This window comes from Homarus americanus, unplaced genomic scaffold (genome assembly GCF_018991925.1).
Source record: "Homarus americanus isolate GMGI-L3 unplaced genomic scaffold, GMGI_Hamer_2.0 scaffold7626, whole genome shotgun sequence".
Taxonomy (NCBI): Eukaryota; Metazoa; Arthropoda; class Malacostraca; order Decapoda; family Nephropidae; genus Homarus; species Homarus americanus.
Genome location: NW_024718273.1, coordinates 3,684,136 through 3,703,060, shown reverse-complemented (window position 1 = coordinate 3,703,060; position 18,925 = coordinate 3,684,136). Strand labels below are relative to the sequence as shown.

At 40.6% G+C, this 18,925-nt stretch overlaps 1 protein-coding gene across 2 annotated transcripts in view; it reads right to left on the bottom strand.

Moving 5' to 3' along the window:
* The window catches only part of LOC121859378 (protein ANTAGONIST OF LIKE HETEROCHROMATIN PROTEIN 1-like), a gene marked incomplete in the record, with an annotated part of 151,949 nt that extends 145,556 nt beyond the window's left edge, over positions 1 to 6,393 (bottom strand). The window contains 1 exon segment of one of the 2 annotated variants that reach the window (XM_042356156.1): positions 6,068 to 6,393. In XM_042356156.1, coding sequence (XP_042212090.1) covers positions 6,068 to 6,100 — 33 coding nt within the window. 2 annotated transcript variants of the gene reach the window in all.
* Positions 6,394 to 18,925: the final 12,532 nt, after the last annotated feature.

Genomic DNA, 18,925 nt, shown 5'->3' with positions numbered 1-18,925 from the left:
TGATGCTTTTATTAGGGGTCTACAATCATCTTTGATCTGGAAAACAATATACTGTATTAGATTTGGATTCAGCCCAAAAGAAATCAGAGCTTTATTGTACTCAACCTGGATATTCATTTAGTGCTGCTGCTTCTGAACCAAAGGGTAGTAGTAGTCCTGAGAAACTGCTTGGATGTGTATCTGTATCTGCTGTTGCTAACAGTAAATGCTTCTTTCGTGGGCACTTTAACATTCATGTTCAAAATGTCCAGTGCATGAAGCAACACGTAACAAATGTAACAAAAAGGGACATTTTGCAAAGGTCTGTCACTCATCATCATCTTCTATGGCTCCAAGTGCTACCTCGGCTTCCTCCTGTCTCTGTGACGTCTGCCACTACACCAGCAGTGTCTAAGATTGTCCTTGATGGGGTTGAAGCTGCTGGCCTCATTGACAGTGGAAGAACTGAGAGCTTCATACATCCATAACTCAGAGAGTGCTGTCTCAATAGCATCTACTTCTCTTTCAACAAGTACACTTGGGTTCTGTAAAGTTTACCTAACTTTAAACGGGCAATACTGGCAATACTTCCACATCTGTGTACTGACGTTATTCTCGGGTAGGATTTCCAGCAACAGCATGATAGTATCACACTGAAATATGGCAGAAATCTGCCTCCTCTTGTTGATTGTGGGCTGACTACACTACTTGTTGACCCTCCAGAATTGTTTGTTAATTAGAAAGCCAACTTTTCATACTTCCCTGTTGGGCGCTGTAAACGCTTCTGCGCTTCACCTTGCACAGGATGTAAGGGGGTGCCCAATAAACTAGCCCCCTCGGGGGCAAATTTGAATCTGAATTAGAAAGCTGATTGTCATTCTATAGCTGCTAAGTCACGCCACTATAGCTCTGATGGGGGTCGGGCCAGTCTCTATTGGAATTAATCCCATATGTTCTGTTGTTCACTTTACGGGTTTTCACTTTCCGTGGTACCCTGTGGGTTCAATTGACAATTGACCGCGTACGTAATCGGGGTACTACTGTATACAGCATATATAATAAAATTTCATGTGCTTTTCATTTAGTGTTTAATTTTCTTTGTTTAAAGGACTATACAGGTAGTCATTTTCTGTTAAACTTATACAGCAAATATATCCATCAGTTTTCCAGCATTTTCGAAAATCCGGCACTCCTCAGGTCCCGAGGTTGCCGGATTTTTGATAGTCAACCTGTAATAATAATAATAATAATAATAATAATAATAATAATAATATTAATAATAATAATAATAATAAATAATAATAAATAATAATAAATAATAATAATAATAATAATAATAATACCCGTAATAATAAAGAAATACAAAAATGAAAAAAAAAATATCAAGAGTGAGAAACAATATACAGTAAAAGTCCCAAAATCCGGATGCCAGAAATCCGGACCACCCGAGAATCCGGACTTTTCGATAATTTTTTTTTTTTTTTTTTTAGCAGGCTTTTGTGTGTATGTGCGCAGGCGTGAGCGCCACAGCTGCACAGCGACAACAAGCGACCTCGTGGTCGCCACTTTAAAACGAGCAATCAAACTGTGACAACATACCGTATATACTCATCTATAACCCCCCCTCGTTTATAGGTCGACCCTGATTTTTTGACCAAGAAATCGTTAATTCATGATATTCCTCGTTTATAGTTCGACCCACGTTTTTGAGGGTAATGGAACAACAAAACCTTCAGTAAAAACACTACGTCCTATAAACCGAGTCTTGCCGTGCCTGAAACACGAGTGCCGAAGGCAAATTGTTTACCATTTATTATTACGACACTTTACACTGAAACGCGGGTAGTTTCAACAAAAATATTGTATATTTCCATTCAAACATTTATTCAAGTCAATTAGGAGGGAATATTATTGTAATACAGTTTCTTAACTAAACCATTCGAAAAGCGATTATGGTAACATCTTTTGAACGAAAGAAAGCGAAAGTCATTGTTTTCGTCACGATTTGATCCCACTTTCCACTGTAATACGTACGTAATTTCAGCAAAAATATTACATTTCCGTGAATGCATTATATCAAGCACAGTATGAATAGAATATCATTGTAATATAACAGAATTTTAACCGAAAACTATTAAAAAAATGAGTAACATCTCAAGAACATCGGAAGCTTAGGTAAAGTCTTTTGTTTTCGTCATGTATTTTATCCTATTTTACATTGAAATACATCACGTTTCAGCAAAACTACTATTTATTTCCGAGAATATATTCATTCAGGCTCAGTTTAGGTAAAATATACGTGATGTAATAATTTTTTAACTGAAAACGTACCCTGTAGCCCTGTTCAAGGAGAAGACTGGGAGAAGCTGTTTGGTGCTGCAGACGATAAAAAGGAAAATGATTTTGATGGACTTTAATGAAAATGTTCAGAAATATGGTATCGTAGTATTTATTCAAGTCAATTAGGATAGAATATTATTGTAATACAACAGTTTTTTAACTGAAAACCATACGAAAAGCGATTACGGTAACATCTTTTGAACGAAAGAAAGCGAAAGTCATTGTTTTTGTCACGATTTTTTCCCACTTTCCACTGTAATACGTACGTAATTTCAGCAAAAATATTACATTTCCGTGAATGCATTATATCAAGCACAGTATGAATAGAATACCATTATAATATAACAATATTTTGAGTCCTACTCTTTCCATTTACAGAGTGCTGTACAAGCCCATAATAATGGCTCCTAAAGTAGATAAACTTCGTTGTGTGAAGAGAAAGAAGAACAAGTTGAAATTGAGTGACAAATTTGAAATAATTAAGAAACTAGAACGTGGTGTGAGCAATACTGTTCTAATGGAAACATACGACATTGGAAAGTATACAATTTATGATATAAAAATGGCAAAGAATAAAATTCTAGAATTCACAGCTTTTTCATTAAAACTGCTCGTTTTGATAAATGAAGCATGCTATATTTGCTAATGAATAAACTATCAAAATGTACCTGTTCATCTCTTCTTTATTCCTCCTTAAATTTTAATTTTAAAAGTACTGCCTGAGAGTCCGGAAAATCCGAGAATCCGGACCAACCCAATCCCCAAGCAGTCCGGATTTTTGGACTTCTACTGTACCTGTATGTATGTTGTGTTGTCAAAGTAAGAGAAACCATTGAGACCCTGCAGAAAGTCAGATCATCAACCTGGGACTTGGTCACATAGCAGCAGGGTCTACCATTAGACAATACATTATGCTTCCAATATCTTCCCAGACGGTAGTGCCTCCTTGTTTGGTACATTAGCTGCATAATACCTACACCAGTGAAACCGTTGCTTGATATACAGCCCTTTTGGCACAAGTACACACACCTCTTTGAATATCATCACTTAGAACTGCTTATCAGTCGTCATTTTCATCAATTTAAAAAACAATCTGTATAAGAAGGTGAAGTCTTTAATACAGCACTCATTTTATACACCTGGTCACCTCCACACCTTAGGGGCTGTAGTGTTTACATTCTTTCTCTTGTTTTTGTCGGTATGACAACGACGGGAAATATTTTCCAACAGTAGAAGGTAAGCAAATGTAAACATGTATATCAACGTCTATATAAAACAAAAAATCTTTATTTAAAAACAAAATAAAAATAAAAAACAACTCGTTTTCGCAAAACCAATGACTGATTGGTTCTACATAATTATAAAACTGAAGAAAATAAGTCCTCCATTGTAGCTGTATTAAAATTAATGTAGAAAAATCAATATGGTTGTTTTAAGTAATGTTATTTAATGTTAATAAACGGAACAATGGAAGTAGCTAACAATTAAGGGTAAAAAAAGAGAGGTCACGTATGTACTGTAAGTGAGCACATGTGTAAACATATCATCATTACTCTACATAAGAATATAAAAGCAACACTTATTTACTGTTCATATATATTTTAATTAATGTTTCTGAATTAAAAAAATTCTACCCACCAGTGGTAGTAAAGTTTAAAACATAAGGACAGCAAATGTTGTTGTGTGTGTGTTTTTACTTGGATGACGAAGTTGTATTTAAATTTGGAAGATTTTAATTTTGTGGGGTTTTTACAGTCTAAAGGGGTATCCAAATATGAGAGCCTACTGTAAATAGGAGTCCAAATATGAGAGCCTACATATAAAGAAACAAACATTACTGCATTTGAGACCAGCAGACAATCTTTAGCAATTCCTCAATAGATGGCGCTGCCGCACCACTGCCATTAGTAAACAAACCACACAGCAGCAAGGGTTTTTTTTTTTGCAATATATCAACAATATTAGTTAAATCAATAGTTTTATAGTACTGTACAAAGAATACTTGTAATTGTTAAGTACTGTAATGAGGTAACAATCTTTGTAAGGGGCTGATTTCAAAAACCTCTGCTACAACTCATCGACTAGCATCCTGGAAGACGCACGGTAATTTTCGAGGTATATTTTTGTCATAAAAAGTGCGTCTTTTAAGCCGAAAAATACGGTACTCTAGATTTCCCATGTGTTCCCTTGTGAGAGTATGACAACTTCAACAATCATTGACTGTCTTTCCCAACTATTTTCACTTTTTGGAATGCCTGCTTACATTCACTCTGATCGTGGACCCTCATTTATGAGCAGAGAGCTCAGAGAATTCCTTACCAATGAAGGAATTGCTAGCAGCAGAACTACTAGCTACAATCCTCAAAGTAATGGACAAGCAGAACGTCGTAACGGCACCATCTGAAAAGCAATCAGTGTTGCCCTGAAATTATGTGGATAACTGATGCACTGCACTCAATATGCTCTCTGCTATCTACAGCGACCAATGCTGCACCCCATGAAAGACTAATGAACTTTTGTCGTCGTTCAGCGACTGGTAGCTCTGTACCAGCTTGGTTATGTACCCCTGGATCCATCCTCCTGAAGAAACATGTGTATCTAAGTAAGATATAGTCACTTGTCGACAAAGTTGAACTTCTTCAACCAAACCAGCAGCACGCCCATGTCCGCTACCCGGATGGCCGAGAGACTACTGTATCCATTCGACACTTGGCCCTGACAGAGCGTACAACAGGAAGTGGACCCCAAGCAAGTGGTGAGTTGCATGATTCTGTTGGTGATACCACCAGTGCCTCACCTAACATAGGTAGGTTCTTGTAATGCCAAGGAGGTCTCAATGAACACAAGAGATCCTGCTCCTATGACAGCTCTAGCACCTGAACTGGAATCTAAGGTTGATGTTGATTTGCAATCGCTGCGATGATCAGGATGTGTTCATCACACTCCTGTCATCTGGATCTGTGAGTGGAATCTTTGAGTGAAGGCAGAATGACATACAGTACAGTTGTGATTGTTGTTTATTGATGTTTTTTCTTTCTCTTTTGTTGCAGATACTACTAGATGTTTTGTGTTGAATAAAGTTAGCTTATTTGTTTTCATTCTACATCACCTAGGGCCCAGGAAATCAGAAAAACCTCAAAACCAGTTCATTCTTGGTCACAAGGGTCCCTCATTGATTGATTAATTGATTGTGGTAATTACATCCCTGGTGATGCAACAGCTTAGGTAATATGTCGCCAAATTAAACTAAAAAGTTAGAAGGCTAAAAACAAATAATGGAAGGCAAAAAATATAATAAATGGTATAAAACTTTCATAAAACCATTTAAACGTTAATAGATAAAACTTTAAGATTTAAGGCCGGCTTCCTCCACAAAGAAGAGGACCTCCCCTCCCACCCTACCCGCTTCCCCTCTCCAGCACCAAAGAGAGATGGTAAAACCCGTCTCCCCCCTCTGAGGAAGGAAGAAAGGGGGTCCAAACCCCCCTCTGGTATAAATCACTGGATCATCCGGACTTGCATGCTCACCCACCGCAGCAAGGTGGCTCTCACTGGGGGGTGCCAAGGGTCCTGGCTATGAGGGACTATACATTTTTCACAAAATAAAAGATTGTAAATATAATTACTTACTGCAAATTGAGGTATTGTATATCTGTAATAGTGAAAGGATAACAAAATTAAAGGTAATTATCCTAATTCTAATTTTGTAAAAGACAAAGAAATAACAGTGAGCTACACTCAGTAATACCTTAAATGCGGGAAATTTCACAATATCCTTCATTACAATTTTTGCAGGACAATCAACCTTCTTTGAGACAGGTAGACGACGGTCTTTGATCTTCAACAACTCCACCTGAAGGAGAACATGAGTACAATCATTAGACACCTCTTGTTGAAGTAGAGTACACCCACCAACCCATTAACATCTAAGACTGTATAAATAAACTTTTCTTTGTCCAGCCAACTACACGTATACTGTACATAAATTCACAATGCCATTGACCTGCAATTGTAACACAAGACAATTACCACTGTACTGTACAGTCCTTAGATAATGTTCAGTGCTGATTACATCATCCTATCCAAACTTTTGTATGGCTCCATGTGTTAACTACGGTTCAGGCATTCTCCGCGTTACGGAAACTTGGGTTATGGAAATTCGACCTTACGGAATTTTGAAATTATGAGCAAAAATTTTGGATGCACCCAAAAAGTTCACCCTTAAACAATTTTGATAATTTAAAATTTTCTCAAAAGAAAAAAATGATGATATATAACAAAGAAATTCACCAGTATTTTTAAATTTATTTTGTATGGATTCTGGATGGTTGCTACAAGATGGTTGGAGGACAGTGCACGTACCCACCACAACAGCAATGGCGCTGCTCAGTTAGAATTCTTCCTCAGCTTGTGCTCTGTTTTGCATCCATGTTACTGCGTACCCTTATTCAAGATGAGTGAAAAAGGGCCATCAAGTTCAAGTGAAAGCAGTGGTGATAAAAGATAGCATAAAGTAGTTACATTAAACTTTATGTTATAAGGAGGTAATGCCCAGTAACTCTGATCACACCACATCATCTCACCACCTTCTGCAGCAACATTGATTCTGGTCGAGTTAAATTCGTGTGCATATATTGTCATGCTACATCATGAATGAATCATTGTATGTGTTTAAAACTATTTATTTTGATTCATATATGCGCTTGTATTACATTTTTTGGCTAAAAAAAAATCCCTTGTTATGCATCTCACATTATATACAGTAATGGGAAAAATGGTCCCAAGTTACAGAATTTCGCATTACAGAAAAATTTCAGGGACAAAACTCTTCCATACCCTGGGGGATGCCTGTACTGTATTAGCAAAGTCAGTTCAGAATTATATAGACTCAATAAGTGTCACAGTCAGACATGGGGCTGAACCTAGCTTTGGCTTCTGGAAGCTATATTTTTTGGCTTAGTATAAGCTTCAAAACTTTCTAAAGGCTTCAGATTCAAAGCCAGAGCCACGGCACCGACTTCAGCTTCAAAACCACGGGTCTGGCTTCGGATTTTGCCTTTACACACACACACACACTCACCATATTGTGACATTACAACTGACCTGCTAAGAAAGCTTAGGTGTGTGCTGCAGCCTCAGTGACATCACAGCTGATCCCTCTTACAAAAACCTGACCTGAACCTCGAACAAGTACAGTACCACCTACCTCTGCCTCCTCACCCCCAGGTGCTGTTGGCTGGCCGACAGATGATTCATTGTTATGCTTCTGTGTGATTTGTGACTTACTGTGTATTACTGTGCTCATAGATTATCATATACAGTATATTTAGTAGATGATTTTTTTAATTACAGTACTGATTTGTTTTGAATAATGAATAAAATAAATGAATGAGTGATATAACTGAATGTAATAAATGATGAAAAATTAATAAAATAAGTACCCTATAGAATTTGTTTACTATAAACAACCTTTTTTCAGTCTACAGTATAGTAAGAGTCAAAACTTACCCCAAGAACAATCAGCTTAAAACAAAGTCAGCTTAATTTAAAAAAACTTGCTCATTGGTATAATTTATTGGGATTGGAGGGGGATGCCTTCCGAGACTAGTAAATAAACATAGCAAAATACAGTACAGAGATCTTTGATATAGTGGTTAATAGGGACGAGAAAAAAAGCCACTGATAATGTAACCACTTATAAAAAGGAATTAATTCCCATAAGAATTAATAGGAATAGGGTCTAATTGGGACCATCATATAGGTTTTTTTTTTTTACGGGGATTAGCTCCCCCAGGCACAGGTCACTGACCCACACCCTTACGAACAACACGTTTTGTTGTGAGCATCGGCTTATCAGCTGATGGGCTAGTCTGCCAATTCAGTAATCTGTTCGATGTTTACATTCATTTCCAATGTAGTAATTATCAATAAAGTTGTGCTATTTAATATTTGTGCATGTTTTATATTAAAATTATTAGTCATTTTAACATTTATTTAACACATTGGTAATATATGCAGTACAGGGAACTAGTTTGATGTGCGCCCATCAGATGCGTGAGTCGGTCAAAAGGTGTCAGTTGAGACTTTGAAAACAGTGGAGAGAGCATCTATTTTGTTGGTGTCTTGAATATTTTTGCATTTTTCATTGAAATTATTGGTCATTCTGAACTTTAGTTAACATATTGATAATATATAGCACAGTGCAGTGCGATTTAAAGAAAATAATCTTGAATTACACCTAGTGAACTTAAAATTTTATTGGTGAAATGACTACATCAAGCATGGGTACCCTGAAAGGTGATTTCTCCTCCATCCCCAATTTCCTTCTCTTCCACCCCACTCTTAATTCCCATCATCATCATCAAACAGGAACCTTCTACATACACACCTCAAAGTAAGTGTACTGCATTTTTTATTTTTTATGTACTTTTCTGTGAGCTGCAACCAATTACCCAATATCCCATTGAAACAAAGGATTCAGTTAACGAACGACCCTCTGGAACGAATTGTGTTCGTTAACCGAGGGACCACTGTAATGATATACATTGAATACATTTGCAGGGCTGTACAGTACATAAATCAGGAGTTGTTTATTATTTCAACAGTAGATGGGATGGTGCTATTCTTATATCTATCAGTGCGGGCTCTTATGGGCTGAATTTTGTTGTAGTGGCAGACTGCGCGAGGTGGGCGGGGGACTACCGGTGGCAGTAGGCGGCGATGACGAGGATGGTGCAGTAGTCCACTGCCAAACCTTGCTAGTGCTTGGTGGTGGAGGTCACCAAGGGATGGCATTTCCAGGGTGGAGAGAGTTTTGTTGTAGCCGGAGTAGTCTGCACCGAGCATGATTCTGCAAGCGCTTTTCTGTACCTTCTCTAGCTGACGTTGTTGGGTAGAGCTGAGAGAAGACGACCAGGCTGGTGACGCATACATACGATAATTTGGGGAGAATAAAGGCGTTGTAGATAGTCCTCAGCTCTGGCGTGGGTGCCCCAAGTGACCTGAGTCATCGTAGCATGTAGAGTCGGTACGAGGCTGCCTTAATTGTGTTGTTTACATAGGCCTTCCAGTCCAGTTTGTGGTCTATGGTAACACCCAAGAGTTTAGCAGACTGCACTAACTGGAGAGGATGGGCACCCACTGTGACTGCTGGGGCTTGCACTGGAGTGGTGGCAGTATTGATGTCCATGACTACGGTTTTGGTGTGGTTGACGGTGACCTTGTTTACCGTAGTCCATGCCTGCAGCTTGTCCAGGGTGCCTTGTAGCGATGAGTAGTCCGGTGAGGTGTTGTCCACTGTAACCCCCACAGTTCAGTTATCCACATACTTCCACCTGTGAGGAGTGTCCGATAGAGAGTAGTTGATCAGAATTAGGAAGCGCAGTGATCCCATCTTGGTCTCCTGGGGAACACTGCAGGTGAGGTATTGGAATGTGGAGACAGAACCCTGGTACCTGACTGCCTGACGACGCTCACTCAGGAAATCGGTGAGCCATGAACAGGTTGGTGGGCAGCCCGGGTGCAATGGCCTTGTTGATAACAGTGCAGTGATCAACAAGGTCAAAAGCCTTCCTGAAGTCAACAAGGGCAACGGCCAGTGATGACTTACGTTTCAGCAGGTATTTGAGCAGGAAATCCAGGAAACTAACTAAGCAGTGTGATGTAGAGGAGGTCCTCATATTGCCAAATTGCTGTGAATCAAATGACTGATAAATACTAACAAATGCCCACTCAAAAAAAAAGTCTTCACAGAGTAGACTGGGTATGGGAGTAATGGCAACTGGCCTGAGGTCACTAGGGGACTGTGGGGTGGGGACCTTGGAAGTAGGGGTGACAAATGCGGTTTTCCATTCATTAGGGCATTTGCTTTGTCAGAGGGATGCATTAATAATTGAACAGAGGAGGGTGGCAAGTTTGACTGCAAACTCCTTGTAAATTTTGATTGGGAGGTCAATTGGGGTTGTGGAGCATTTGGATTTAATTTTCAGGAGTTTGTTGGCAATTTCAAATGGCCAACAAACTCCTGAAATTCAAATCCAAATGCTCCACAACCCCAATTGACCTCCCAATCAAAATATAAATATGTGTGTGTGTGTGTGTGTGTGTGTGTGTGTGTGTGTGTGTGTGTGTGTGTGTGTGTGATAATAATAATAATAATAATAATAAACGGTTTATTGAAAAAGTTTGCAGCCCGGAGGCTGAAAATATACATGGGACATAAATGACTTATTACATACATTGGTGGTTTAACAAAAGCCTTCATTAGAGAAAGGTGAAGGAACATATACAGTGAACATACAGATTAATGTTTACACATGCCGAGTATAACAAAGTTTTCTAATCGAGCATAACAAAGGCCCCTGGTCGAGTATAACAAAGTCCTCTGATCAAGTATAACAAAGTCCCCTGATCGAGTATATTAAAGTCCCCAAATCAAGTATAACAAAGTCCCCTAATCGAGTATAACAAAGTCCCCTGATCGAGTATAACATATCCCCTCATCGAGTATAACAAAGTCCCCTGGTCGAGTATAACAAAGTCCCCTGATCGAGTATAACAAAGACCCCACATCGAGTATAGCAAAGTCCATCGCTCAAATATAGGAAAGTCCACTGATCGAGTATGACAAAGTCTCCTGATCAAGTATAAAAAAGTCCCCTTGTCGAGTATAACAAAGTACCCTGATCGAGTATAACAAAGTCCCCTGGTCGAGTATAACAAAACCCCCTCATCAAGTATAACAAAGGCCCCTAATCGAGTATAACAAAGTCCCCTGATTGAGTATAACAAGGTCCCCTGATCGAGTATAACAAAGTCCTCTGGTCGAGTATAAAAAAGTCCCCTGATCGAGTATAACAAAGTCCCTTGCTCGAGTATAACAAATGCCCCTGATCGAGTATAATAAAGGGCCCTCATCGAGTATAACAAAGTCCATTGGTCAAGTATAAAAAAGTCCCCTGGTCGAGTATAACAAAGTCCCCTGGTCGTGTATAACAAAGTCCCCTGGTCGATTATAGCAAAGTCCCGTGATCAAGTATAACAAAGCCTCGTGATAGAGTATAACAAAGTCCCCTGATCGAATATAACAAAGCCCCCTGCACGAGTATAAGAAAGTCCTCCGTTCGAGTAAAACAAAGTCTCCTGATCGAGTATTACAAAGGCCCCTCATCGATTCCAAAAAAGGCCCCTAATCGAATATAAAAAGTCTCCTGATCTAGTATAACAAAGGCCTCTGATCGAGTATAACAAAGGCCCCTCATCGAGTATAACAAAGTCCCATGATCGATTATAACAAAGACGCCTAATCGAGTATAACGAAGTCCCCTGGTCGAGTATAACAAAGTACCCTGTTCGAGTCAAACATTAAGTCCCCTTATCGAGTATAACAAATTCCCTTATCAAGTATAATAAAGTCCCCTTATCGAGTATAACAAAGTCCCCTGATCGAGTATAACAAAGGCCTCTGGTCGAGGATAACAAAGTCCCCTGATCGAGTATAACAAAAGTCCAGTGATCGAGTATAACAAAGTCCCTTGATCGAGTATAAAAAAGTCCCCTGGTCCAGTATAACAAAGTCCCCTGATCGAGTACAAAAAAGTCCCCTGGACCAGTATAACAAAGTCCCCATATCGAGCATAACAAAGTCGCTTGATCGATTATAACAAAGTCCCCTGGTCGAGTATAGCAAAGGGCCCTGATCGAGTAAGACAAAATCCCCTGATCGAGTATAACAAAGTCCCATGATCGAGTATAAAAAAGCCCCCTAGACGAGTATAACAAAGTACCCTGATAGAGTATAACAAAGTCCCCTGATCGAGCATAACAAAGTCCCCTGGTCCAGTATAACAAAGTCCCCTGATCGAGTATAACATATCCCCTGATCGAGTATAACTAAGTCTCCAGGCCTAGTATAACAAAGTCCCCAGATCGAGCATAACAAAGTCCACTGATCGATTATAACAAAGTCCCCAGACCGAGTATAACAAAGTCCCTTGGTCGAGAATAAAAAAGTCCCCTGATCCTAGTATAACAAAGCCCCCTGGATGAGTATAACAAAGTCCCCTGGTCGACTATAACAAGTCCCCTGATCGAGTATAACAAAGACCCCTCATCGAGTATAGCAAAGTCCATTGGTCAAATATAGGAAAGTACCCAGATCGAGCATAACAAAGTCCCCTGGTCGAGTATAACAAAACCCCCTCATCAAGTATAACAAAGGCCCCTAATCGAGTATAACAAAGCCCTCTGGTTAAGTAAACAAAGTCCCCTGATCGAGTATAACAAAGTCCTCTGGTCGAGTATAAAATGTCCCCTGATCGCGTATAACAAAGTCCCCTGGTCGTGTATAACAAAGTCACCTGATCGAGTATAACAAAGGCCCCTCATTGAGTATAACAAAGTCCATTGGTCAAGTATAATAAAATCCCCTGGTTCGAGTATAACAAAGTCCCCGAATCGAATATAACAAAGTCCCCTGCTCGAGTATTACAAAGTCCCCTGATCGTGTATAACAAAGTCCCCTGGTCGAGTATAGCAAAGTCCCCTGATCAAGTATAACAAAGCCTCCTGATCGAGTATAACAAAGTCCCCTGATCTAGTATAACAAAGGCCTCTGATCGAGTATAACAAAGGCCCCTTATCGAGTATAACGAAGTACCCTGATCGAATATAACAAAGTCCCCTAATCGAGTATAACAAAGTCCCATGTTCGAGTCAAACATTAAGTCCCCTTATCGAGTATAACAAATTCCCCTTATCGAGTATAACAAAGTCCCCTTACCGACTATTACAAAGTCCCCTGATGAAGTATAACAAAGGCCTCTTGTCGAGTATAACAAAGTCCCCTAATCGAGTATAACAAAAGTCCAGTGATCGAGTATAACAAAGTCCCTTGATCGAGTATAAAAAAGTCCCCTGGTCCAGTATAACAAAGTCCCCTGATCGATTACAAAAAAATCCCCTGGCCCAGTGTAACAAAGTCCCCATATCGTGCATAACAAAGTCCCCTGATCGATTATAACAAAGTCCCCTGGTCGAGTATGACAAGGTCCCCTCATCGAGTATAACAAAGCCTCCTGATCGAGTTTAACAAAGTCCCCTAGTCCAGTATAACAAAGTCCCCTGATCGAGTATAACATATTCCCTGATCGAGTATAACAAAGTCTCCAGGCCCAGTATAACAAAGTCCCCAGATCGAGCATAACAAAGTCCCCTGATCGATTATAACAAAGTCCCCACACTGAGTATAACAAAGGCCTCTGGTCGAGTATAACAATGTCCCCACACTGAGTATAACAAAGGCCTCTGGTCGAGTATAACAAAGTCCCCTGGTCGAGAATAACAATGTCCCCTGATCCTGGTATAACAAAGCCCCCTGGACGAGTATAACAAAGTCCCCTGGTCCAGTATAACAAAGTCCCCTGATCGAGTATAACAAAGGCCTCTGGTCGAGTATGAGAAAGTCTCCTGGTCGAGAATAACAAAGTCCCCTAATCCTAGTATAACAAAGCCCCCTGGACGAGTATGACAAAGTCCCCTGATCGAGTATAACAAAGTCCCCTGATCGAGTAAAACAAAATCCCCTGGTCCAGTATAACATAGTCCCCTGATGGAGTATAACATATCCCCTCATCGAGAATAACAACGTCTCCTGGCGCAGTATAACAAAGTCCACAGATCGAGCATAACAAAGTCCCCTGATCGATTATAACAAAGTCCCCTGGTCCAGTATAACAAAGTCCCCTGATCGAGTATAACATATCCCCTCATCGAGAATAACAACGTCTCCTGGCGCAGTATAACAAAGTCCCCAGATCGAGCGTAACAAAGTCCCCTGATCGAGAATAACAAAGTCTCCAGGCCCAGTATAACAAAGTCCCCAGATCGAGCATTACAAAGTCCCCAGATCGATTAATAACAAATTCCCCACATCGAGTATAACAAAGGCCTCTCGTCGAGTATAACAAAGTCCCCTGCCCGAGAATAACAAAGTCCCCTGATCATAGTATAACAAAGCCCCCTAACGAGTATAACAAAGTCCCCTCGTCCTGTATAACAAAGTCCCCTGATCGAGTATAACAAAGGCGTCTGGTCGAGTATAACAAAGTCCCCTGGTTGAGAATAACAAAGTCCCCTGATCGAGTATAACAAAGTCCCCTGGTACAGTATACCAAAGTCCCCTGATCGAGTATAACATATCCCCTCATCGAGAATAACAACGTCTCCTGGCGCAGTATAACAAAGTCCCCAGATCGAGCATAACAAAGGCCCCTCATTCAGTATAACAAAGTCCATTGGTCCTGTATAAAAAAGTCCCCTGGTTCGAGTATAACAAAGTCCTCTGGTCGAGTATAAAAAAGTCACCTGATCGCGTATAACAAAGTCCCCTGGTCGTGTATAACAAAGTTCCCTGATCGAGTATAACAAAGGCCCCTCATTGAGTATAACAAAGTCCATTGGTCGAGTATAAAAAGTCCCCTGGTTCGAGTATAACAAAGTCCCCGAATCGAATATAACAAAGTCCTCTGGTCGAGTATAAAAAAGTCCCCTGATCGAGTATAACAAAGTCCCTTGCTCGAGTATAACAAAGTCCCCTGATCGTGTATAACAAAGTCCCTTGGTCGAGTATAGCAAAGTCCCCTGATCAAGTATAACAAAGCCTCCTGATCGAGTATAACAAAGTCCCCTGATCGAATATAACAAAGCCCCTGCTCGAGTATAAGAAAGTCCCCTCATCGTGTATAACAAAGTCTCCTGATCGAGTCCAAAAGAGGCCCCTAATCGAGTATAACAAAGTCCCCTGATCTAGTATAACAAAGGCCTCTGATCGAGTATAACAAAGGCCCCTCATCGAGTATAACAAAGTACCCTGATCGAATATAACAAAGCCGCATAATCGAGTATAACAAAGTCCCCTGTTCGAGTCTAACATTAAGTCCCCTTATCGAGTATAACAATTTCCCCTTATCGAGTATAACAAAGTCCCTTTATCGACTATAACAAAGTCCCCTGATCAAGTATAACAAAGTCCCCTGGTCCAATATAACAAAGTCCCCTGATCGAGGACAAAACAGTCCCCTGGCCCAGTGTAACAAAGTGCCCATATCGTGCATAACAAAGTCCCCTGATCGATTATAACAAAGTCCCCTGGTCGAGTATGACAAAGTCCCCTCATTGAGTATAAAAAAGCCCACTAGTTGAGTATAACAAGGTTCCCTGATCGAGTATAACAAAGTCCCCTGATCGAGTATAACAAAGTCCCCTAGTCCAGTATGACAAAGTCCCCTGATCGAGTATAACATATTCCCTGATCGAGTATAACAAAGTCTCCAGGCCCAGTATAACAAAGTCCCCAGATCGATCACAACAAAGTCCCCTGATCGATTATAACAAAGTCCCCACACTGAGTATAACAAAGGCCTCTGGTCGAGTATAACAAAGTCCCCTGGTCGAGAATAACAAAGTCCCCTGATCCTAGTATAACAAAGCCCCTGTACGAGTATAACAAAGTCCCCTTGTCCAGTATAACAAAGTCCCCTGATCGTGTTTAACATAGGCCTCTGGTCGAGTATGACAAAGTCCCCTGGTCGAGAATAACAAAGTCCCCTGATCCTAGTATAACAAAGTCCCCTGGACGAGTATAACAAATTCCCTAATCGAGTAAAACAAAGTCCCCTGATCGAGTATAACAAAGTCCCCTGGTCCAGTATAACAAAGTCCCCTGATCGAGTATAACATATCCCCTCATCGAGAATAACAACGTCTCCTGGCGCAGTATAACAAAGTCCCCAGATCGAGCGTAACAAAGTCCCCTGATCGTGAATAACAAAGTCTCCAGGCCCAGTATAACAAAGTCCCCAGATCGAGCATAACAAAGTCCCCTGATCGATTAATAACAAATTAACCACACCGAGTATAACAAAGGCCTCTCGTCGAGTATAACAAAGTCCCCTGGTTGAGAATAACAAAGTCCCTGATCGAATATAACAAAGTCCCCTGGTCCAGTATAACAAAGTCCCCTGATCGAGTATAACATATCCCCTCATCGAGAATAACAACGTCTCCTGGCGCAGTATATCAAAGTCCCCAGATCGAGCATAACAAATCTCCTGGTCGAGTATATCAAAGTATTCTAATCGAGTATAACAAAGGCCCCTCGTCGAGTATAAAAAAGTCCTCTGATCGAGTATAACAAAGTCCCATGATCGAGTATAACATATCACCTGATCGAGTATAACAAAGTCCTCTGGTCGAGTATAACAATGTCCCCTGATCGAGTATAACAAAGGCCCCTCATCGAGTATAACAAAGTCCATTAGTCAAGTATAACATAGTCCCCTGATGGAGTATAACATCCCCTCATCGAGAATAACAACGTCTCCTGGCGCAGTATAACAAAGTCCACAGATCGAGCATAACAAAGTCCCCTGATCGAATATAACAAATTCCCCTGGTCCAGTATAACAAAGTCCCCTGATCGAGTATAACATATCCCCTCATCGAGAATAACAACGTCTCCTGGCGCAGTATATCAAAGTCCCCAGATCGAGCATAACAAATCTCCTGGTCGAGTATAACAAAGTATTCTAATCGAGTATAACAAAGGCCCCTCGTCGAGTATAAAAAAGTCCCCTGGTCCAGTATAACAAAGTCCCCTGATCGAGTATAACATATCCCCTGATCGACTATAACAAAGTATCCTGGCCCAGTTTAACAAAGTCCCCAGATCGAGCATAACATATCCACTCATCGAGTATAACAACGTCTCCTGGCGCAGTATAAAAAAGTCCTCAGATCGAGCATAACAAAGTCCCCTGATCGATTATAACAAAGTCCCCTGGTCGAGTATAACAAAGGGCCCTGATCGAGTAAGACATAGTCCCCTGATCGAGTATAAAATAGTCCCCTGATCCTAGTATAACAAAACCCAATGGACGGGTATAACAAAGACACCTGAACCGAGTAAAACAAAGACCCCTGATCGAGTATAACATATCCCCTGATCGAGTATAACAAAGTCCCTAGTGGAGTATAACAAAGTCCCCTGGTCGAGTATAACAAAGTTTTCTAATCGAGTATAACAAAGTCCCCTGAACCTGGTATAACAAAGCCCCCTGGACGAGTATAACAAATTCCCCTGATCGAGAATAACAAAGTTTCCTGGTCCAGGATAACAAAGTCCCTTGATCGAGTATCACATATCCCCTGATCAAGTATAAGAAAGTCTCCTAGCCCAGTATAACAAAGTCCCCAGATCGAGCATAACAAAGTCCCCAGACCGAGTATAACAAAAGCCTCTGGTCGAGTATAATAAAGTCCCCTGGTCGAGAATAACAAAGTCCCCTGATCCTAGTATAACAAAGTCCCCTGATCGAGTATAACATATCCCCTCATCGAGTATAACAACGTTTCCTGGCGCAGTATAACAAAGTCCTCAGATCGAGCATAACAAAGTCCCCTGATCGATTATATCAAAGTCCCCTGTTCGAGAATAACAAAGGGCCCTGATCGAGTAAGACAAAGTCCCCTGATCGAGTATAACAAAGTCCCCTGATCCTAGTATAAGAAAGCCCACTGGACGAGTATAACAAAGACACCTGAACCGAGTATAACAAAGTCCCCTGATCGAGTATAACATATCCCCTGATCGAGGATAACAAAGTCCCTTGTGGAGTATAACAAAGTCCCCTGGTCGAGTATAACAAAGTTTTCTAATCGATTATAACAAAGGCCCCTGGTCGAGTATAACAAAGTTTTCTAATCGAGTATAACAAAGGCCCCTGGTCGAGTATAACAAAGTCCCCTGATCAAGTATAACAAAGTCCCCTGATCGAGTATAACAAAGTCCCCTGATCATGTATAACCTATCCCCTGATCGAGTATAACAAAGTCCCCTGGTCGAGTATAACAAAGTCCCTCATCGAGTATAACAGAGACCCCTCATGGAGTATAGAAAAGTCCGTTGCTCAAATATAGGAAAGTCCACTGATCGAGTATGACAAAGTCACCTGACCAAGTATGAAAAAGTCGCCTGGTCGAGTATAACAAAGTCCCCTGATCGGGTATAACAAAGTCGCCTAGTCGAGTATAGCAAAGTCCCCTGGTCGAGTAAAACAAAGCCCCCTCATCGAGTATAACAAAGGCCCCTAATCGAGTATAACAAAGTCCCCTGATTGAGTATAACAAAGTCCCCTGATTGGGTATAACAAAGTCCTCTGGTTGAGTATAACAAAGTCCCTTCATCGAGTATAACAAAGTCCCCTGGTCGAGTAAACAATGTCCCCTGATCGAGTATAACAAAGTCCCCTGATCGAGTATAACAAAGGCCACTCATCGAGTATAACAAAGTCCATTAGTCAAGTATAAAAAAGTCCCCTGGTCCAGTATAACAAAGTCCCCTGGTTCAGTATAACAAAGTCCCTAGATCGAGCATTACAGAGTCCTCTAATCGATTATAACAAATTCCCCTGGTCGAGTACAACAAAGGGCCCTGATCGAGTAAGACAAAGTCCCCTAATCGAGCATAACAAAGTCCCCTGAACCGAGTATAACAAAGTCCCCTGATCAAGTACAACATATCCCCATATCAAGTATAACAAAGTCCCTG